This window comes from Phyllobates terribilis, unplaced genomic scaffold (assembly GCF_046119375.1).
Source record: "Phyllobates terribilis strain yellow unplaced genomic scaffold, ASM4611937v1 Scaffold_4__5_contigs__length_816908805, whole genome shotgun sequence".
Classification (NCBI taxonomy): domain Eukaryota; kingdom Metazoa; phylum Chordata; class Amphibia; order Anura; family Dendrobatidae; genus Phyllobates; species Phyllobates terribilis.
In genome coordinates, this window is record NW_027362764.1 from 652,529,403 (window position 1) to 652,553,284 (window position 23,882).

The 23,882-nt window shown below is 44.0% G+C and overlaps 1 protein-coding gene across 4 annotated transcripts in view; it reads right to left on the reverse strand.

Moving 5' to 3' along the window:
* The window catches only part of STAU2 (staufen double-stranded RNA binding protein 2), a 379,482-nt gene that overhangs the window by 293,543 nt on the left and 62,057 nt on the right, over window positions 1-23,882 (reverse strand). For 2 of the 4 annotated variants that reach the window (XM_073679450.1, XM_073679448.1), the window contains exons 4-6: window positions 22,688-22,847; window positions 22,471-22,524; window positions 12,485-12,620 (exon numbers count right to left, since the gene is read on the reverse strand). In XM_073679450.1, the coding sequence (XP_073535551.1) occupies window positions 12,485-12,620; window positions 22,471-22,524; window positions 22,688-22,847 (350 nt within the window). The remainder of the gene's footprint in view (window positions 1-12,484; window positions 12,621-22,470; window positions 22,525-22,687; window positions 22,848-23,882) is intronic. The other 2 variants (XM_073679451.1, XM_073679449.1) reach the window with 1 other exon arrangement.

Below are 23,882 nucleotides of genomic sequence, written 5' to 3' on the forward strand. Positions count from 1 at the left end.
TGCCGGCTTTTCATGTTTCACTGTTGGCACTGTTCCCATCGATTTGGGCAATCACTGTAATGCCACAACCACCATGGCTGTGGCATTACAGTGAGTGGCAGACAATCCCTGCATGATTGGTGCTCTAAATAGCACCAGACATGCAGGACACGCTTTTGGTGCACGAACAGTTATCGAACATAACCTCGAACAGCCGAATTTTTTGCAAATCGTTCGGGTTCGTCGAACAACTCGAACACTGCCCAAAACAGCTCGAATTTGAGATTGGCGAACAGTTCTAGTCGAACACCGCTCATCTCTACTTAGGAAGCAACACTGATTGACAATCAATTTCACATGCTGTTGTGCAAATGGAATAGACAATAGATGGAAATTATTGGCAATTATCAAGACACCCTCAATAAAGGAGTGGTCTTGCAGGTGGGGACCGCAGACCACATCTCAGTACCAATGCTTTCTGGCTGATGTTTTGGTCACTTTTGAATGTTGGTTGTGCTTTCACACTCGTGGTTGCATGAGACAGACTCTACAACCCACAGAAGTTGCTCAGGTAGTGCAGCTCATCCAGGATGGCACATCAATTCGAGCTGTGGCAAGAAGGTTTGCTGTGTCTGTCAGCGTAGTGTCCAGAGGCTGGAGGCGCTACCAGGAGACAGGCCAGTACACCAGGAGACGTGGAGGGGGCCGTAGGAGGGCAACAACCCAGCAGCAGGACCGCTACCTCCGCCTTTATGCAAGGAGGAACAGGAGGAGCACTGCCAGAGCCCTGCAAAATGACCTCCAGCAGGCCACAAATGTGCATCTGTGTGCACAAACGGTTAGAAACCGACTCCATGAGGGTGGTATGAGGGCCCGGCGTCCACAGATGGGGGTTGTGCTCACAGCCCAACACAGTGCAGGAAACTTGGCATTTGCCACAGAAAACCAGGATTGGCAAAGTCACCACTGGCGCCCTGTGCTCTTCACAGATCAAAGCAGGTTCACACTGAGCACATGTGACAGATGTGACAGAGTCTGGAGACGCCGTGGAGAGCGATCTGCTGCCTGCAACATCCTTCAGCATGACCGGTTTGGCAGTGGGTCAGTAATGGTGTGGGGTGGCATTTCTTTGGAGGGCCGCACAGCCCTCAATGTGCTCGCCAGAGGCAGGCAGACTGCCATTAGGTACAGAGAGGAGATCCTCAGACCCCTTGTGAGACCATATGCTGGTACAGTTGGCCCTGGGTTCCTCCTAATGCAGGACAATGCCAGACCTCATGTGGCTGGAGTGTGTCAGCAGTTCCTGCAAGATGAAGGCATTGAAGCTATGGACTGGCCCGCCCATTCCCCAGACCTGAATCCGATTGAACACATGTGGGACATCATGTCTCGCTCCATCCACCAACGTCACGTTGCACCACAGACTGTCCAGGAGTTGGCGGATGCTTTAGTCCAGGTCTGGGAGGAGATCCCACAGGAGACCATCAGCAACCTCATAAGGAGCATGCCCAGGCGTGGTAGGGAGGTCATACAGGCACGTGGAAGCCACACACAATACTGAGCCTCATTTTGACTTGTTTTAAGGACATTACATCAAAGTTGGATCAGCCTGTAGTGTGTTTTTCCACTTTCATTTTGGGGGTGACTCCAAATCCAGGCCTCCATTGGTTAATAAATTTGATTTCCATTGATGATTTTTGTGTGATTTTGTTGTCAGCGCATTCAACTTTGTACAGAACAAAGTATTCAATGAGAATATTTCATTCATTCAGATCTAGGATGTGTTATTTGAGTGTTCCTTTTATTTTTTTGAGCAGTGTACGAGGAGTGCTCTTACTCCAGGTGATGAAGAGTTTTTTCAAAGAGAATTAAAAGCAAAAATTCTTCATTGTGACTTCATTAAAATAGTAGCATGGGCATAAATAATAATAATAAACATTTTAACGAGTCGTGCAATATGACTTCGGATAAAAGCCAAATCAGAATCTCAAATTTGGAAGGAATAAGTCATGTGCTCGTCCTTTGTACCGACCACACATCTATTTATACATGTAAATGAGATCTCCTCAGAGGCGTCTTTTCTAAGCTAAACAAGCTCAACTTTTTCAGCCTCTCATTATATGAGAGGGCTTCCATCCCTTGTAATAATCTAGTTGAACTGGCTAACTTCTGAGCATCCTTTTTTAAAATGTGGAGCCCAAAACTGGATCCCATATTCCAGATGTGGCCTCACCAGTGATTTATAAAGGGGTAACAGTACGTTGGGACCGCTGAATTTTATTTCTTTTTTCATACATCCTAAAATCTTATTTGCTTTTGTGGCTGCTGCTTGACATTGAGTACTGCTGGCTCAGCTTACTTGTAACCAGAATACCCAAATCCTTCTACTGTTCTGTAGTCCCGAGTATACTCCCATTTAAAGAGTATGCAGCAATATGATTACTCAGTCCTTGGTGCATTACTCTACATTACTCTAAATTTATCTACATTACACCTCATCTGCCAAATGTTTGCCCATTCAGTCATCTTTCGGGGCTGTCGCTGGGCAACATTGAGTTTCAGCTCGCTCCAAAGATCTTCTATTGGGTTCAGGTCTGGAGACTGGCTAGGCCACTCCGGAACCTTGAAATATTTTTTAAGGAGCCACTCCTTAGTTGCCCTGGCTGTGTGTTTCATGTCATAGTCATGCTGGAAGACCCAGCCACAACCCATCTTCAATGCTCTGAGGGAAGGAGATTGGTGGCCAAAATCCCACGATACATGACCCCATCAATCCGCTCTTCAATAAGGAGCAGTCGTCTTGTTCCCTTTGCAGAAAAGCACCCTCAAAGTTTCCCCCACTAAGCTTCACGGTTGGGACGGTGTTCTTGGGGTAGTACTCATACTCCTTCCTCCAAACACAGCGAGTGGAGTTGATAAAAAAACAAAAAGTTATATTTTGGTCTCATCTGAGCACATGACCTTCTCCCATGCCTCCTCTGGATCATCCAGATGGTCATTGGGGAACTTCAAACAGGCCTGTATGTGTGCTGGCATGAGCAGGGGGGACCTTGTGTGCCCTGTAGGATTTTAATCTCAGAAGGCACAGTGTGTTACTAATGGTCATGTTTGAGACTGTGGTCCAAGCTCTCTTCAAGTCATTGACCAGGTGGTCTTCTTATGTAGTTCTGGGCAGATACTCGACCTTTCTCAGAATCCTCTTTACCCCATGAGGCAAGATCTTGCATAGAGCCCCAGACAGAGGAAGATTGACAGTCATGTGTTTTATCCCCTTTTCTAATAATTACGCCAACAGTTGTTGCCTTCTCACCAAGCTGCTTGCCTACTGTCCTATAGCCCATCCCAGCCTTGTGCATGTCTACAATTTTGTCCCTGGTGTCCTTAGACAGCTCTTTGATCTTGAGGTGGAGAGGTTAGAGTATGGTTGAGTGTGTAGACAGGTGTCTTTTATACAGGTAATGAGTTCAAACAGGTGCAATTAATACAGGTAATGAGTGCAGAGTAGGAGGGCTTCTTAAAGAAAAACTAACAGGTCTGTGAGACAGAATTCTTGCTGGTTGGTAGGTGATCAAATAATTAAATTGCATGAAATATTTAAAGTATCGTACAATGCGATTTTGTGTTTTGTTTTTTTAGATTGTCTCTCACAGTTGAAGTGTACGTGCGATAAAAATTACAGACCTCTCCATTCTTTGTAGGATTGAAAAATTGCAAAACTGACAGTGTATCAAATACTTATTCTCCTCACTTTATACAATACTTTATTGATCCTGAGGGAAATTACAGTATCAGAGCAGCAGACCATATACATGAATTACAACATAACAGTAGAATTTTTCAGGTATAATCTCATACATTCCTATTTATGACCGGTCAGTACGATATACCATTAGAACGCCAATAATACACCAGGCACTTGGAGAATTTCACACTTCGGTAATTGTTGTACATTCCCATAGCAGTCGGCACAAACGGTTTCCTGCATCTTCTGGATTCTTTTCTCCATTACCTCCTCAAAAGTGTCAAGATGGCAGTCAGCAGCGGAGCGTGCTTTCTTGATAAGCTTATTTAGCTCATCAGCATCAGACACCCGCACACTACTTCCCCGGCATATGAAGGCGAAAAAGATGGCACTTGCCCCTATGGACTGGTAGAACACTTCTAACATTTTGCTGCAAACATTGAACGACCTTAGGACGTACAGTTTACTCATCCCCTTCTTGTAAATCTTCTCAGTATGGCACCTCCAGTCCAGTCTGCTGTTCAAGGGGACCCCCAAATATTTATAACTCTTGCCCTGCTCCCCTTCCTGACCAGCAATAGTGACCGGTGAACAGTCCATCTTTCTCCTGCTATCGTTCACCACTAGCTTCTTAGTTTTATTTAGGTTTAGTTGTAAATAGTTAGCCTGGCACCAATCCACAAAATCCGATACCACCCTCCTATATTCCTCCTCACCCCGGCACGCCTAATGCATCCCACTAACGGAGTCATCCAAGAATTTTTGGAGGTAGCAAAAATCAGATTTATACTGAAAATCTACTGTATACAGCATGAAAACAAAGGGCGACAGCACCGTTCCCTGAGGGGCACCTACACTGCTCAATAATCTGCCAGACACAACCGCTCCCATCTGTACTAACTGTGGCCTGTGTGAAAGGTAGTCAGCTATCCAATGTCTCATCTCCTCCTCCACCTTCATATCAGTCAACTTTTTGCATAGTAAAGGCCCCGTCACACAACGAGATCGCTAGCGAGATCGCTAATGAGTCACGGTTTTTGGTGACGCAACAGCGATCTCGTTATGTCTGACAGGTAGCAACGATCAGGCCCCTGCTGTGAGATCGCTGATAGTTACAAAGCTTCCTGGACCATTCCTGGGTCGTTGCGCTCCCGCTGGGCAGTGTGCATCGCTGTATTTGACACCTTATCAACGACCTCGTTAGCGATTCAGAACTGAGACATGTAGGCGTGCATAAATTGGACTTTTCTGCGCTCCTCGTCCCCGATTGGTGGTCACTACTGCGTCCTTGTTTTTTTCAGATCCCACCAGCGTTCCCCGGCTGTGACTCCACTTTGAAGAAATCAGGCATCTTTAGCGAGGTAGGTATTGCTTGGGGTCTCAAATGAGTTTCCATTTTTAATGGAGACGCAGTAGAGATCTCATCTGACCGGAGACAGTGTTAAACCAAGGCCACCCAATCAGAACGCAGTAGCGTCCACCAGCTGGAGATGAGGGGGGCGCGGAAAAGCAATTTTATGCACGCCTTTCTGACACAGTACAGCCCTTATCAAGGTGTGGATCGTTTAAATAGTTGCTGTGTGAAAGTGTCCCAACGACCACCGAGATCGTTGGTTAGATCGCTGGGGCGGCCAAGATCGTTGGAAAGTTCTGCATGTTTGACATCTCCCCAGCGATCCCAAAACCGTGACGCAATAACGATCTCGCTAGCGATCTCGTTATGTGTGACAGGGCCTTAAGAGTGGCTGCATGGTATTGAACGCACTGGAGAAGTCACAGAACATTGTGTGTACAGTGGTGCCATCATTGTCCAAAAATGAATGTACCATATGTAACAGCATCGTCCACCCCTAATCTATGCTGGTAAGCAAACTGTAGGAGGGGGGGGTCAGCATATAATAAATGCCAGTATAAACTGAAATCAGCCATCTTTTGTAGAGACTTTCTATCAGGGTAAGGAGTCTTTCAAATGTCTGGATATGTCAGGTTTTCCAGCACCGGAGATACCCATGTCCACCTGTGTGGCACATTTGTGCCGCATGAGGATCACACGTATCGGCGCTTGGGAATCAGTGGTACAGTTAAGGCCCCGTCACACATAACGAGATCGCTAGCGAGATCGCTGATGAGTCACGTTTTGGTGACGCAATAGCGATCTCGCTAGCGATCTCGTTATGTCTGACAGGTAGCAACGATCAGGCCCCTGCTGTGAGATCGCTGATCGTTACAAAGCTTCCTGGACCATTCTTGGGTCGTTGCGCTCCCGCTGGGCAGTGTGCATCGCTGTATTTGACACCTTGTCAACAACCTCGCTAGCGATTCAGAACTGAGACACGTAGAGGTGCATAAATTGGACTTTTCTGCGTTCATCGTCCCCGATTGGTGGTCGCTACTGCGTCCTTGTTTTTTCAGATCCCACCAGCGTTCTCCGGCTGTGACTCCACTTTGAACAAATCAGACATCTTTAGCAAAGTAGGTATTGTTTGGGGTCTCAAATGAGTTTCCATTTTTAATTCATTTATAGGACATCTACCAATTATCTGCTATCATTGCTCTTCAGGGAGGGAGGGCTTGGCTTCAATAGCGATCTCGTTAGCGATCTCGTTATGTGTGACGGGGCACCAGGACCGTTAAAATACTGGCAGCAGTTGTCGCGGCAGGTCTTCGCATCGTGGGTGTTTCTGCCATGTCCCACTGGTTGAAGGCCTGCAATTGCAGGATCGTTTGCACGCTATTCACCGAGCTCCACTTCCCCATTGGCTCGGTCCACAGAGTCCACAAAGCCAGGCGGACAGTGTGTAATTGCATCACATCGACGAAGAAAGTTTTGAAGCGTGCAACAGGCCAAAAGAACAGAGTCTATTGATTTAAGCTTCATGTTAATTGGCGTATGAAAAACTCTGAAGCGGTTGGCCACGACAGCGTGTCAGAAAACGTGCTGTGTGGGTGTGTGTGCACAAGACCCCTAAAATATCTGCCCATGCAAAAGCATATATATATACAGATAGAAGCCAAGCCCTCCCTCCCTGAAGAGCAATGATAGCAGATAATTGGTAGATGTCCTATAAATGAATTAAAAATGGAAACTCATTTGAGACCCCAAACAATACCTACTTCGCTAAAGATGTCTGATTTGTTCAAAGTGGAGTCACAGCCGGAGAACGCTGGTGGGATCTGAAAAAACAAGGACGCAGTAGCGACCACCAATCGGGGACGATGAACGCAGAAAAGTCCAATTTATGCACCTCTACGTGTCTCAGTTCTGAATCGCTAGCGAGGTTGTTGACAAGGTGTCAAATACAGCGATGCACACTGCCCAGCGGGAGCGCAACGACCCAGGAATGGTCCAGGAAGCTTTGTAACGATCAGCGATCTCACAGCAGGGGCCTGATCGTTGCTACCTGTCAGACATAACGAGATCGCTAGCGAGATCGCTATTGCGTCACCAAAACGTGACTCATCAGCGATCTCGCTAGCGATCTCGTTATGTGTGACGGGGCCTTTAGTGTTGTTCCCAAGCTCTGGGTGCTGAACGCTGCCCTGATCATTGTTCCCTGCTTGTGCTGCTATCAGCACGAGTAAGGGACAATGATGAGAGTAGTATTCTGCTCCTGCTGTGTCCTAGTGTAAAAAGAATAAAATAAAAAAATCCTTATACTCACCTGTCTGAAGATGTTCCCCGCTGTAACCCATCTGACCGCTCATGCCGAGGAGGAGGCGGGGAGAATGACTCGCTCCAGCGATCGGTGTCCTGTCACTCTGAGCTCTGCACACAGCAGGGGACCGCTCGCTGCGGCAAGTCATTCTCCCTGGCATGAGCGGTCAGATGGATTACAGCATGGGACACTTAGGACAGGTGAGTATAAGGATTTTATTATATTCTTATTTTTAAACTAGGACACAGCAGGAGCAGAATACTACCCTCATCATTGTCCCTTGCTTGCGCTGATCGCAGAACCCAGTGCTTGGGAACAGCGCCAACTGTACCACTGATTCCCAGGTGCAGATACGTGTCACACTGATGACAAACGGATGTCATCCATGTGTCATCACTGTGGACGTGTGCGGTGACGTTTTGTGGTCCGAGCTGCGAGAAAAAAAAAAAAGGACATGTCTGCGTGCTTTGCCCACGGGGACACTGTCTGTGGAAATACATTGACATGTGCACAGACCCATTCATTTGAATGCGTCTGCGTGTGTCAGTGTCTTCAGTAGATGTGGATCTGTCACCACACGTACCAAAAACACTGACGTCTGAAAGATGACCAAGACTGTTCTACATTACGCTAGTTAATTGTAGAGAAAATGTATCTTGTCAGTATAAACTGAAACCATCTCCATCAATACAAAACTATAGTGCACCAAGACTGCCAACCATATCCGCTACACTGTCAGTATAAACTGACCAACTATCCTTTGTGAACACTCTGCATCAATGTGCGCCTGTTGTGTACCACGATTGACAATTAAGTATTGTAGAGAATGTGTCCTGTCCGTGTGAACCGATATCAACAAGGTGAAACCTCGCAGTAATACAAATCTAATGTGCATAAAGATGGCCAATCATCACCACTACAGGGGAAATACATAGCGTTAGCGCAAACTGACACAAACCATCTCATGAAATTTTTGCATCAATATAAAACTTGTTGTGGACTAAAGATTGTTAGTAGTAATTCCTATAGAGAAAACGTACAGTGTAAGTATAAAATAACATCAATTACCTCAAGCACCTCCTAGGAGTACTGTGTATCGCTATAAGACTATTGTGCACTGAGATTAAGTCTAGCTATTGCAGAGAGGGTATATCTCATTATAAGCTATCTTTTAAAGGGGTTGTCCACTAGCAGGACAACCCCTTCTTAAACTAAATGTTCGGCCCTGAAAAAATAAAAACCTATACTCGCCTCCAGTGCCAGCTCCATTTCTGCGGTGTCGGCACTTGCGGTCCCGGGGCTATGATGCGGTGGAATGACACGTGACGCTGACGCCCAATCAGTGCTAGCATCACTGTCCCCGCCTTCGTATGAACTGAACATGAAGCGGAAGTCAGGGCTGCAGCTGATCCTGGACTTCTTCTTCATGTCCAGTTTGTCCAAAGGCGGAGACCGTGACTCCAGCGCTGATTGGGCGCCAGCATCACGTGTCATTCCATCACATCACAACCCAGGGACCGCAAGTGCCAACACCACTGGAACGGAGGCGGCACAGGAGGAGAGTATAGGGTGTTTTATTTTCTCAGGGCCAAACATTTAGTTTAATAAGGGGTTGTCCTAGTAGTGGACAACCCCTTTAAAAGGATACTTAAATCAATTTTTGTTAAAGGAAAATGGTCATGCATGTTATGAATTGATGTGATTCAATATATTACATTAATCCATGAAATATAACAAGTCTGGTTTGTAATTTAAACCTTGAGGGAATCTGTTTTGTAGTTGATGACCCCAGAACGCCTCACGGCGGAGAGCGTTTTCTTCTCCAATCTTCACCCCTTTTGGGTTTGGAAACTTTCTCAATACCATGAAATCTAAATGAGCTTAAAAGGGAATCTGTCACCCATTTGAGTTAATACGGGCATACAGATTGTATCCAATATACAAAAAAAAAAAAAAAACTGCGTCTCCAGGAAAATCTGGAGACGTCAGCTTTTTTGTTATATTGGATTTATTTGCTCATGGCCGAGGTGCTTGCTGGATCTCTTTAACCTATGTGATGGTGGATGCCTACAAAAGGTGAGCTTATCTAGTTTTCTGCTTATACAAGTTGTATACAGGTGAAATTAGTCATACATGTATGCCTCCTGGATGTGGCCTTGTTTAATGACAATCATCTTTTATAGGTTCGATCTTCCAGACTATGGGGCGTACGCTGCTCGGACGGCAAGACTGCCTGCAGTCCCCATTATACAGGATTTCTCTTCCCCTTCTCTTCAGACGTCCATTTCACGTCATGTGCGCGGCCGGAAATCCTGTGCTTGGCATTCTGCCTGCCGTCTCTCGTCGGCCCCATTCAGCCTTTCTGTGGCCAGAGTTTTAAATTTTGATGTGCGCAGGCGCTGGAGAGTCACAGTAACTTCCGGTCCCAGTGATGTCTGACTCACAGTGAAGGTGAATTCCCCACAGTGCAGAGGAGCGACGGCAGCAGAACGCCGGGCATGGGATTTCCGGCCGCGCACATGACGTGAAATGAATGTCTGAAGAGAAGGGGAAGAAAAATCCTGTATAATGGGGACCACAGGCAGTCTTACCATCCAGGAAGCTTATGTCCCCATAGCTTGGAAGATCGAAGGTATAAAAGATGATTGAAATTAGACAAGGCCACATCCAGGAGGCATACACGTATGACTAATTTCACCTGTATACAACCTGCATGCCCATATTAATAACTCAAAAATCTCAAAAGGATGACAGATTCCCTTTAAATCACCATTGTGAACGGTCAGGAAACATTTGGCTGCTCCCGATGGAGAGTAAAAATTGAGAGCTTGAGGTGTCTGCAATATGCTCAGACATCCTGACATTTCATTTTGGTTTGGTACAGCCTACATACACACGTGGTCAAAATTGTTGGTACCCCTCGTTTATTATGAAAGAAAAAACCCCAAGGGTCACAGAAATAACCTGAATCTGACAAAAGCAATAAGAAAATTAAAAATCTATGAAAATGAACAAATGAAAGTCAGACATTGCTTTTCAACCCTGCTTCCACAGAATTAAAAAAAAATAATTAAACTCATGAAATAGGCCTGGACAGAAATGATGGTACCCCTGAAAATAATGTGACAAAAGGGACATGTTAAATCAAGTTGTGTCCACTAATTAACATCACAGGTGTCTACAATCTTGTAATCAGTCAGTGGGCCTGTATATAGGGCTACATATACTCACTGTGCTTGTATATAGGGCTACATATACTCACTGTGCTGTTTGGTGACATGGTGTGTACCACACTCAACATGGACCAGAGGAAGCAAAGGAAGGCGTTGTCTCAGGAGTTTAGAAAGAAAATTATAGACAAGCATGTTAAAGGTAAAGGTTATAAGACCATCTCCAAGCAGCTTGATGTTCCGGTAACTACAGCTGCACATATTATTCAGAAATTTAAGATCCATGGGACTGTAGCCAATCTCCCTGGACGTGGCCACAGGAGGAAAATTGATGACAAATCAAAGAGACCGATAATATGAATGGTAACAAAATAGCCCAGGATAACTTCTAAAGAGATTAAAGGTGAACTTCAAGCTCAAAGAACATCAGTGTCAGTTCGCACCATCAGTCGTTGCTTGATCCAAAGTGGACTCCATGGGAGACGACCAAGGCGAACACCATTGTTGAAAAAAAAAAAATCATAAAAAGCCAGACTGGAATTTGCCAAACTACATGTTGACAAGCCACAAAGCTTCTAGGAGAATGTCCTATGGACAGATGAGATAAAAAAAGGAAGTTTTTGGCAAGGCACATAAGCTCTATGTTCACAGAAGGAAAAATTAAGCATATCAAGAAAAGAACACTGTCCCTACTGTGAAACATGGAGGAGGCTCTGTTATGTTCTGGGGCTGCTTTGCTGCATCTGGCACAGGGCGTCTTGAATCTATGCAGGGTACAATGAAATCTCAAGACTATCAAGGGATTCTAGAGAGAAATGTGCTGCCCAGTGTCAGAAAGCTTGGTCTCAGTCGCAGGTCATGGGTCTTGCAACAGGATAATGACACAAAACACACAGCTAAAAACACCCAAGAATGGCTAAGAGGAAAACATTGGACTATTCTGAAGTGGCCTTCTATGAGCCCCGACCTAAATCCTATTGAGCATCTTTGGAAAGAGCTGAAACATGCCGTCTGGAAAAGGCAACCTTCAAACACGAGACAACTGGAGCAGTTTTCTCATGAGGAGTGGAACAACATGCCTGTCGAGAAGTGCAGAAGTCTCATTGACAGTTACAGGAATCGTTTGATTGCAGTGATTACCTCAAAAGGTTGTTCAACAAAATATTAAGAGTAACATCATTTCTGTCCAGGCCTATTTCATGAGTTTAATTTTTTTTTTTTTTTTTTTTTAATTCTGTGGAAGCAAGGTTGAAAAGCAATGTCTGACTTTCATTTGTTCATTTTCAAAGATTTTTAATTTATTATTACTTTTGTCAGATTCAAGTTATTTCTGTGACCATTGTGTATTTTTCTTTCACTAAACGAGGGGTACCAACAATTTTGACCAAGTATGTATGTCAGACAGATAGCAGTGCAATGTATCATATATACAACCTGTGTGGTCACAATTGATATAGGATTTAATTTTAAATGTGCATTTGCCATGGCTAGAATGGAACATTTTAGTCATCATGACTAGTGATGAGCGCAAGTGCTGGTTACTGAAGTTTGCTGAGGGTGCTCGGGTATGCACAGAGTATCGCGGGTGCTTTAGTGACATGTTTGAGTCCCCGTGGCCGCATGTTTCGCGGCTGTTTGTCAGGCAATCCCCGCATGTTTTGCAGTTGTCCAACAGCCGCAAAACATGTGGCCGCGGGGACTCGAACACCTGCGATATTCGGTGCATACCCAAGCACCATAGACAAACCTGAGTAATGAGCTTTTGCGCTCATCACTAATCATGACATTTACAAACTTAACACCTTACTCCAGTGAGTTTTTGGTTCAAGAATGGTGTATGAAACGGTAATTCTGATAAATTTGCCCCCTTTGTCCAGCATGTCCGTACTTAAAATGAATAAATTAAAAAAAAATGAATATAAATGTATTAGACTAACCTCTGGTTGTACATCCCCCTGTAGTTGTAGTTCGTTCGGTGATTGGGTAGTGGTTTTGGATCTAAGGGCCTGTAGATGGCCGGCTCTCCACGCTTCATTGCGAGACCATTCAGCTCAACTGTTGGCGTTATGCTACCTGAAAGGACAAGAAACTATGATGTGAACACATGGGAGGCAAACTGTAATGACATAATATACAGTACAGAAAAAAAAATTAATATAAAAGCTTGAAGATTGATATGGCATAAATCCTATCTGACGTCTGGGACCCGACGTCTCCTGTGAATCAAGTGCCTGGTCCCCAGTAGAGCAGAGACTATGCATGAATTCTGTCCTCCCAATAGGCTTCATGCACACAGAAAGGCTTTACCCGTGGGCCTATAGTTCTGTCTAGTATGGACCTTTACAGCCTACTGTTTGCCACCATGTAGACGCCATCGGATGAAGTACCAAGTCGTGGTTCAAGGGGAGAATAGCCAAACAAATGGCATCTAAAGCATAATGATTTATGTTCTGTTGGAAATTATACAGGGTCCTACAGAAAAAAAAAAACTCTGTGGCACAAAGCGGCAGATGATGAAGCCTTAAAGGGGTTGATAATCTGAGGACCCTGGTTTTTGGATCTCGGCAGTCCCAGTCATCAGATACCCTCCTTTGAAATATTTATGGCATATAAAATTACATAAGTCTGTAATGAGAAAATAGCTTAAAAGGGACAAAATGTTAAGCAAATAAAATTTAAGAATACATAAAGCTGTGGACAAGCGCAGCAGATACAAGGACCAGAGATAGCGATTTGCATCACTCAAGCCACTTGCTTTGCTTCAATTAAAACAATGGAAAAGTAAATGTCGGCTGACATTTTAGTTCTTCACAATTTGCAGTAAGAAGTTCTGATAGTTCCTTAACTAGGTCCTTTTATGAAAGTCAAAATATTCAAAAACCAAAAAATAAAGGCAGCTGAACTTTTAGTCACCGCAACTGGCCATCACTGGACATAAAACGCTCACTCTTTTCTACCATAAGCCATCTTGGAACACATTTTTGTTCAAAAATAAATAAATGCTTTGTGATATGGTGAAGACTCCCCGAGGAGCAGTGCATGCTCCTTCACATCATATTTCAAAATGTTATGCTTTTGACCGCCTCTAGTGCAGAAGGCATTAAAGCAGCTGTGTAGCCCATCTCGCTTGCTCCCTTTCCGACTTTGGGAGCGGATAGACAGTCGTTGAGGCCACTGTCCAAGTTCCAGAAATTATCTTACATATGTTGTCTTAAATCAGACTAGGACATGAACAAATTACTGGCTGGACATTAAATAGTTACATTGGCAACTTTTCTATTTGATGTGCCGCTGTGTGTTCCCATCCTGATGACTAGACCTAAGGAGAGATGGGGCAAAGGGCAATCTGCAGCAAAAATCTATGGCAAATCTGAGACATGATGGTTCTGAAAACCTTTCACATAGATACCCTCGACTGTGTCCTGTAAACCAGACCAAAGCTCTCGTCACCTCCTACCGCCTACAACTCAAAAATATTCCAGTATCAGTCCTTTCCTCAACCCTGAATAGACTAAAACGTTAGTTCATGCCTTCACCTCCTGCCCAACTACTGCAATATCCTCCTTTGTGGCCTTTCTTGATAACACTCTCGCACCTCTCCCGTCCATCATTAACTCTGCTGCCCGACTAATCCACCTCTCTCCACGCTACTCTTCTGCAAATCCCTTAATTGGCTCCCAATTCCCCAACGTATCTAGTTCAAACCACTAACACTGTTGTACAAAGCAGTCCATAATCAGTCTCCTCCGTATATCTCCCGGTATCTTCCACACGCAACCTCCGGTCCTCCCAAGACCTCAGTCTCTCCTCCGTAGTCATACGTTCCTCACCAGATTGCCTCCAGGACTTCTCCCAAGTATCTCCTGTCCTTTTGAATTCTGTTTCTCAACATATTAGATTATCCACCACACTTGGAACTTTCAGATGGAACTTGAAAACCCATCTGTTCAGGAAAGCTTACAGTCTGCCAAGACCCCGCTGCCACATCACCACCACCACCGCACCTGCCACAACCTCCCAACCTACTGTCTCCGCCCCCATTATCCTGTAGTATGTAAGCCCACAAGGACGGGGTCCTCTTCCCTCTGTACCCGTCTGCCATTGTTAGTTTATTCACTGCGTTTTATATTTGTATCCTGTATGTAACCCCTTCTCATGTACAGCACCATGGAATCAATGGTGCTCTAAAAAGAAATACTGTACTTCGCAGTTGAAATTCAGCATTGGAAATATGCAAAAAAAAGTCTGAAAGTAACCTTAGTTTTTCCGGAAAAAAAGGCGTCAGGAAAAAGCCGGAGGAGGCTTTACCAGTGGTATTGTAGTTGTTCTTATGCCATTTCCACGCCAGCTTCTTTTACTCTATAGTTACTGTGAAGTATATAGAGTGGGTGGCTAATAGGCAGAAGTTGCCCGTAGAATGAACATAACACTTTTAGCAGCTTTAGCATTTCTGAACCCTGAATCAGTTAAAAGTAGTAACATAAAATGGTACATGGTACATGTGCACAGCACTGCTGTTTTGACATTGCTGTGTTCATTTTTAAGGAGCGCCTTCGCAATGAATTTATTAGGAAGACTGAATGGAACCAGCCTGAAAAACACTCATGTGCACACAGCCTAAGTCACAAAAATGGACAAGATTATCTGCGCTCTCTACAGCCTCATTTCATCTCTATGGCTCAAGAAATTAGCTAAGATGACAGTTTTTACAACATAACCACATGGCACAATGCACCAGCACGAGGGACATCTTCTGGTATTTCCCAGAAATGCTTATTAATGCTTCCACATACAAAAGAGGTGATCAGGGGAGGATACAAAACTGCATGGGGATGCAAGGCAGAAAGAAAATTATTAACGTGAAAAAATGGAAAGGGGACGCTGGACCTTCATTATTAGTCAAGGCTGACATGGGGTAACCTAATGTAGTGCTGCCATCTGCAGGTAGGTCATGGTGCCATCCTGTGCCAAACAGCCCAATGCTCATGATAGATCTGACAAAGTTAGAAACTATTATCTATTGTCCAACATGAAATATATGATCTCTACTACTTATTCTTCAGAAAGAATAAAAAGTGATTTTTCAGCAAGTATCATTTGTGATTTGCAAAAAAAAAAAAAACCGCTATGTTACAGGAAGCAAATAACTCCATTGCCCTCATCGGAGAAAAATTAAAAAAGTTTCTAGTTGACCATAATAATGCTGCCTTACACTGAATGGACATGTACTGATGAGCAGAGCCGGATGATACATGGAGTACAAGAACATGGAGAAACCCTCGCACGACCAGGTAATCGGCAACGATTCACACAAATAAAAAAGATGATCTTACAAATCGAACATCTTCAAACAAACCTACATATCAAAATGACATAAGAAGAAGAGAAAGCTGGCAGAAGTATCAGTATCATGGGCCACAATGTACTAAATATTAACTGGAGGAACACAAAAGAAAAAAAAAAACAAGGAAAACAGCAAGTCCTCCCATTACTCTACTTGGATCATATCTGGCCTTATATTGGAGGTAAAACAGAAATGTATAAAGCAATCTCTGTGCCAAGAGGAGATTTGCCACGTCCACTGGCTCCTCCGTACAACCTTGTGCCTGGCAAGTAGCCGTCTTACCCGTCAGGATATTCACTAGTTGAAAATGGAACATAGGAAATAAGGTTTTCTAGAAAACTGTTTCAAAACCTGCAAAAAATCCAGCAAGGGGCAGACAAAAAAAATAAGGGCACATCTATTTTTTTTTATACTTTTATCGTCAATTTATATATTGTGAATGTGATCATTAAAGGCAAAACCTTTTAGAAAAGCAGACCCCAAATACCAGTAATGTAAAATCAAGACGACAAATAGTACTCGCTTCCCCCTGTCTCCAGCTCAGGACCCCCAAAGCTGTTCCGTTCTCGGTTTTATCTGGAGAGGTGACGTCACTGTCATCTCACATCACCGCTGCAGCCAATCACTGAGCTCTGCGGCTCAGGCTATCATTAGGAGCAGCAGCTGAGTTCACCGATTAACTGCAGGGGTGATGTAAGCTGTTGGCGTGACATTATTGCTGCAGCCAAAACAGAGACCGGAGTAGGAAAGCGTGAGGGACTTATTTTACATCACTGAATCATTCTGGGGTCCACTTTTCCAAAATGTGGAAAATCCTTTTAAAAAGTACAAAGTAAAATACTTTTGCTAGAACATTTTGATAAACCATGGAGAGTTACTTTTCCAGTCAAGCAGTAAAAATTCTTGGATAAAGTACAGGATGAAGACTCCTACTCTCCCTGTATGTTTATTAATACACTGAGAAGACAAGTCTGCAGTTCCTGATACGTTCCATTATACAATATTCTCCAGAAATGGTTGATCTTGTATCTGGTCACCCTGTGGTTGCAATGTGAACTGCAACCTGTAAACGTTTCTGCTGGGACATCACAAAACTGCATAGAATTTGAGAAATCAAAACCCTTAATGACATTTAAGGAAAAAATAAGTGTGTCCACCAATACGGCCACTGATTGCTTTCTCTTCTGGCAGGGTCAGCATGTGACCGCTGCAGGGAAACCATGCACCACTACAGAAGAGTGATGGGGAATTTGCAGCAGACAACACTTTATGTTTAGACCATGCTGGGGCTGCACAGGATTCCTCGAAACACGGCTCAAATCAAGAAGTGCACAGCCATTCCAGCACCACTGCATTGCTAGTCCTCTACACTACACTTGAATTTACTAACTGATTTCATGCAGGTTTTCTGGGATTAAAAAAAAAAAAAAAAAGTTAAAATTTGGGAGAGTAGACATTTGTACTAAAAGTTGCGTCTTTTTATCATTTATCATCAAACAAGCTAATGCAATGCTAGCCTAAGGAAAGCTACCCAACTGGTCAAAGTATGGTGTATTACGGATGTCTTCTCCGCCAGAAATAATGGAAGGACTTTAGAGTCTGTAGATTACTATGGATGAAATCTACAAATACGAACTTGCACAGCGACGCAACAGCCATGTACATGAGACCTTCGTCCAGGGGTGGGCAATCTTTTGGAGTCCAGGGGTGTGCAATCTTTTGGAGTCCAGGGGTGTGCAATCTTTTGGAGTCCAGGGGTGTGCAATCTTTTGGAGTCTCTGGGCACATTCAAAGAAGAATTGACCTGGCCACACATTGAGCTTTGGTTGACCATGAGGTCACTAAAGGTTCATCTTCTCTTGCAAACTGTACTGATTATGCAGAACTGGCATTAACAGGGCACTTTTATCTTAAGACAGGCGGGCCCAGTGAGTAAAAATCCCACCCCACCAGACCCTGCAGGGTTTTGCAAGGTGTCCACTCTGGGGATGGGGGGGCCTTTCGTAACTAAGTAGTTCCTTTCCCTCACTCCCAACATAGGCTTGGCCTTTGGCTAGCAGGTGTGAGGTCCCTGTCAAGGGGGCGATGGGGCCTAATTGCAGTTTGTGGCCTCAACTGAAATGTGGTGCCGATTCCACACCTAACGATACAATAGTAAGTTATTATATTATTGATAATTGCAGCCTCACAAGTCACCATGAGCACATAATGTCCAACGGTGTCAGTTTTACTGTCAGCGCCTGGAAGATACCACATTAGAAGCAGCACGGTGGCTCAGTGGTTAGCACTGCAGCCTTGCAGCGCTGGGGTCCTGGGTTCAAATCCCACCAAGGACGACATCTACAAGGAGTTTGTATGTTCTCCCTGTGTTAGCGTGGGTTTCCTCCGGGTTCTCCGGTTTCCTCCCACACTCCAAAGACATACTGATAGGAAATCTAGATTGTGATCCCAATGGGGACAATGATGATAATGTCTGTAAAGCGCTGTGGAATTAATGGCGCTATATAAGTAAGTGAGTAACAAATAAATAAGCCGCACACCACCGCATGCATATTAATAGCAAGTGGGTACATGGGTTTATTCCACATCATTGTGATATGTAATCACAAAAAGAAATCGCATATTTTAAGTTTATTATTTTGTGTTGGGCCACGTTCATAGCCATTCATGCAGCCCCTGAGCCCCCTGCCTTAGCGGGGTAAGAAAGGAAAGGAAAAGGAAGAAGAAAAGATGGATGGCTGTGGTATAACAACCGCGGCTTTAGGCCTCATTCACATGCTCAGGCTTAAATCCGTAAGTGGAAAAATGGTAAATGTGTCAGTGTATTAGAGTTTGGTATGTATGTGTCTGTTTTTACCGTAAGTCATCAGTGTTTTACCTGGATGGATAAAGAAATAAATGACAAAGCTTCTCCTATACATTGCAATGTTAAAGACTGACAGCATATTGATGCCATCCATGTGCTGGGTGTGATTTTCAGACCCATAGACTTTTCATTCATGATACCGGAAAAAAAACAGACATGTGAGTAGCCCCATAGATTATAATGGGTATGTGTTGTATCTGCCAAAAAAAAAACAAAAAACAGATACAACATGTACATGAAACACAGATGTGTGTGAATGAGGCATTAGTCTAACAGACGGATTGAGGTGTCCTACAATCTACTCCGGACCTGTAAGAAATCCATCTAATGACCTTACAAATAGTAATGAACACAATCAGGACCACTTCCTAGATTTCCTACTTGACACAGGAGCGTCTGACAGGGGAATGAAGACGTAGAAGAAGTGTACAAAAGCAACTATGAATAGTCTCTATTACATGCATGTGACATGCAAGAAAAGTGCATGGGTTACTGGGTTAATTAAAGAGTAAAGACTAAACCAAAGTAAATTTATCAACTAATGTATTAGTGAGACCCTTCTCACAGATAAAGGACGTACACCACTTTTTTTTCTTTTTTTTTAAATTGTGGGGCTACCATTTGAATTATGAAAATGGTATTAAAAAGGGAGTAAACGGTCTAAAAGTATAATTTACAAAGAAAATTATGTAAGTGGGTTTATCTCATGACCACTGTATTTGGCTTTAATGCACAGCATATCAGGCTAACTAATCAACGGCAACATTAACACTTCTCAATAATTGTTCTTTATCATTCATATTAAAAGTTTGCCGGCTCATTAGAAATCGAACAAACTTTTCTACTAAAAAGACCTGGAGGAAAAAAAAGGCAAGAAACTGAAAAAACAATTAAACACAATTTGGGGGAAAAGATTCAGTCCAATTAGCAAATTATTTAAACTTCAGCTCATTGTGGACGTTGAAGCCCAGCAATTGGCGACCATCTCTGTGTGCCGATCACCATGATGGACCGCCGGCTGGACTTCTAAGCCCAGAGGGAGCCAAGCCTTAACTAAATTAGAATTTATCCTGAATCTTTGCCTACAAATAAGTTATATTATACAAACAAACCACACGCACGTGACGCGCCCCCTAGGACCGCGGGGTACTCGCCACCGGGTCGGTCGGTTCCTTGGCATTGTCACGGGGGTGTGACCCAGTCCGGGGTGCTAGGCGGTCAATAAAAAGGACAGTTTATTTAGCGGAAAAGTTTTGTGACGCCACCAGTGGTAAGTGGCTATAGGTGGCTGCCGCTGCTGAAAGAGACCGCTGGGGCAGTTTGTGACGCAGCTGGGATGGATTTGCTCCCCACGGGTATGCAGGGGATTGTGGATGTTGAGGTGCAGGACTGAGGGTGCAGATAATGACCAGACACAGGAATGGCAGTTTCCTCTACCTTTACTTGATGTTGCAGACCGGGGACACTGGTAACAGATGGTAATGGAGATCCGGGCAGCCTAGAAGCAATTTGGGATCCACTTCGCCAGGTGGGGTTGTAGACCTTCCTTCTGCGCGGTCCTCTTTGGCCCTGCTGCCTAAAGCTATGCTGCGGCCCTCTTTCCTGAGTGATCGTTAAATCCTCGCCCCTTCGTGGCGGCTCCAGGCTCTAGTATGCTGCTGAACCGCCGGGTGTTTGGTGGGGCCAGGAGACCTGCAGGTCTCCTGCCCTAAGGATTTAGCTGCCGGGACTTCGGAGTCCGTGGTTGCTCGGGTACTGGTGTCCAGTTTCTGGCGCTTTTCTCTATGGCGAGCTTGGTCACAGCTTCCCTCCCCAGGTTCTCCCTAGTGTCTCTCTCTCTCTCTCTCTCTCTCTCTCTCTCCTCTGCCTCCAACTGCCTTTTTTCACTCCAACTGACGTTTCTAACCCCCGTCTTCGAGCTCTAATTTAAAGGGGAAGCTCCCCTTAAACCGGGTTAGAGCTCCCCTTTCTGGTCTGGAGCCAGGAAAAGTGTTGGATGCTGGTATTACCTGATAAGGGGACCCCTCCTTGCTTCCAGGCATGGCATCACCCCCTGTGAGGGAGGCAATGCCAATGTGGCAACCGGACTCCTGAGGTGCCACACACACACTATATCTTATAGATAAGATTGTACTTCATCAATATATCAATCTGTTTAACTCATTGTGCCACAGAACATAATGCCAGCAGATTTGACTGTATTTTCGTCTTGCTAACAACATTTCAACTAAGGCATTTAAGCTGAGGGGTTTATGGATAAAAAGGGTGGTCTGGCAAGAACATGTCATCAGTAGAGTTGGGTGGATTGATTTGCGGGACTCTGATCTATCGGCCAGATTGGTGCATTGCAAATCCCTTACCTTCTGGCACACTCGGCATGGCTTTCGATTAGCGGGGCTAGCGTAACATCATCTGCGCATCACAACAAACGTGTAACTAAAAGCCATGCTAAGGAATCTGGAAGGCAAGACATTCGCTAGTCTCTTGTCCAGCGGCCAGAGACTACCAACTTAGCCAATGGACTGAAGGCTCACGAATCAATCCGCCCAACTCTAATTATCACCTATCCATGTGAAAGGTGATAAGTTGTTGATCGGTGGGAGGTCAGACCCCTGGTAGATGGGGAAATGTATCCCCATTAAAATGGAGTGGTACTGCCCACCTGTGACCTATACTCCATTCATTCCCTATGGGGCTGTCCTCAGCTTTTTCCAGCAGCCCAACACAGAATAAAGCGGCGGTGGGGCATCTGACCATTTTGTAACAGGGATAAAAGTCCCTGTTCCGTGTGGTTTCCAGTTGTGGGACACCCACCAATCAGCAAATCACCTACAGAACAGCCCCAAACATACAGTTAACATCAATACGAACGATGTTCAATGTAAAGAACACAAAGCCCTAGAAGAGATGATCTAGTCAACACAAGGCCTTGATCTAAACCTAATCAAGTTGGTCTTGGATTACATGAAGACAGAAGGATTGGAGCAATCCTACATCCACAGAAGATCTGTGGTTAGTTCTTGAGTCATCAAAAACTATACAGGCAAAAGGTGTTCACACCAAATATTGATCTGATTTAGATTTCTCTTGTTTTTTCACTTTACAGTTTGTTAAATGATAAAAATAAGCTATTAACACTTTTTTTTGGAAAGCATTCTTACTCTGCAGCAATTTTTCCTGCCTAAAACTTTTGCATAGTACTGTACGTTGCAAACCATGTTAGGTCCAGCAGAGATGGTTGTGATGAATTTACTGAAATCCAGTTGTTATTTTAGCCTTTGGTTTCGACAGAGCTAAATTTATATAAATGTGGAAATGACAGCAATAAAAAAAAAAAAAAAAAAAAAAAAAAAAAAAAAGAAAAGAGCAGTCTGTTCTCCAGTATTCCATCAAGAAAGAACAAGATTTTTTGTTTTTTAAAAAGAGCTCTGTGTGGTGCAATTGCTATTATTTCTCCTAGAATTATAGGATTAAAATGAGTTCAGAATCAGACATCACACATCCGCCTAACTACGCAAAAATTCAGCCTGGGTGTCTTATTCCTCCACAATAAGGCAGACCTGTCATGAGGGACAGCTAGGAGGTAACTTTTGCATTGGATGACGTTTTGGTTGCCACCCAGCTTTCCAGTTTCCAATAGACATGAGACAGTATTAGCATACACGATGGCAAGATGACAAAGTTGATCCCGTAGCAAACCAAGTTCTATTTACCTTTAGCAGAGAGTCTTGCTGAAGAATATTTAATTCGATGCAGATGAGCAGCTTCTGTGTAGCGGCAGATAAAAACAATTACCATCGATCCTTACTAAATGATGGAATAAGCCCAATATTCTTCAATTATGTATTGGTCAGGTTACATTTATTCTAAGCCCCATGAAGTAGTCTAATGTAGAGATGGATGAGACGTCACAAGTCAGGGCATACTTACTGGGGTTAGTACTGAGAAGGTTTTTTGTCTGTCTCGCAGCAGGTTTAGGCAGTGTGGTTTCCAATAATGCTAGACTCGCTGCGGCATGTTGCGCCTTCTTAATACTAGTGCTCTCAGCGTCCCATGATTGATCGCCCAGTGTCAGCTGAACTGTAAATAACTAGGAAAAGAAGGGAAAAATATAATCACATTAATCAAACTGCATAAGGTAAAAGAAATCTGAAATAATAGGAATATTAGTAACTGGGTAATCAATGGGTGGGGGGGTCTGGAGAACACGACACCCATCAATCGTAAGATCAAAAGAACAGAGGTACTGGCTGGGAAATATGTGATGTGGTACGGGGCAGTTGTAACTGAGAACCTATGACTGGGACAACAGAGGCAGGATCATTGGAAAAACATCCAAAAACAGTTTTTTCTGTCATCAAACTTTGGTCCCAATAGAGCAAAGCAATTTTGCCAGAATTCTTGTGTAAATTGCTTTGAAAAATTGGTGAATTTTTGCACAACCCAGAGATGCGGAATCATTTTGCTATTTTTGGTGTTTCCATGACCATGTTTGTAGAAAAATACATTCTTATTTTTACACAGGAGCACTGCGGGAGCAGAAACTTCTACTCCCAACATTGTCTCTTGCTAGTTCTGATCACAGTGCGAGCAAGGAACAATGATGAGAGCAGCGTTCAGCACCCGGAGCTTGGGAACAGCACTAACTGTACACCGATTACCAGGCACTGGTACGTGTGATTCTGATGCGGCACACGGTTGCCACACACGGGACACAGATATCTCTGGTACCGGAAATAAACGGTCGCGTGAAACCATCCTAATTGTAGATGGATTTTTTGGGTAAGGAGGTCGATGACTATTTTGAGAGAACCTGCAATCACACAGATGAAAACTACAGGCAGCTGGAAAGTGAAGTTAAAATTTTTAAGTTTTTTTTCAAGTTTTAAATTGTCAGATATACTTACTAAGTGAAACTACTACCGATCACTAAAAATCGAGAACAGCTCTATACTAGTGATTTTAGTCAGTATAAAAGTTTTTGTTAAAAATGTGCAGAAGTAACCTTAATCCCTGGCAAAAGTTGGGCCTGAAATTCCAGGTTGTGGGATCCTGGCATGGAGAGCAAGATCCCACTCTCCACAGCCGCTCAGGCAATGAAATTGCGAGATCTCGTATGTTTTCA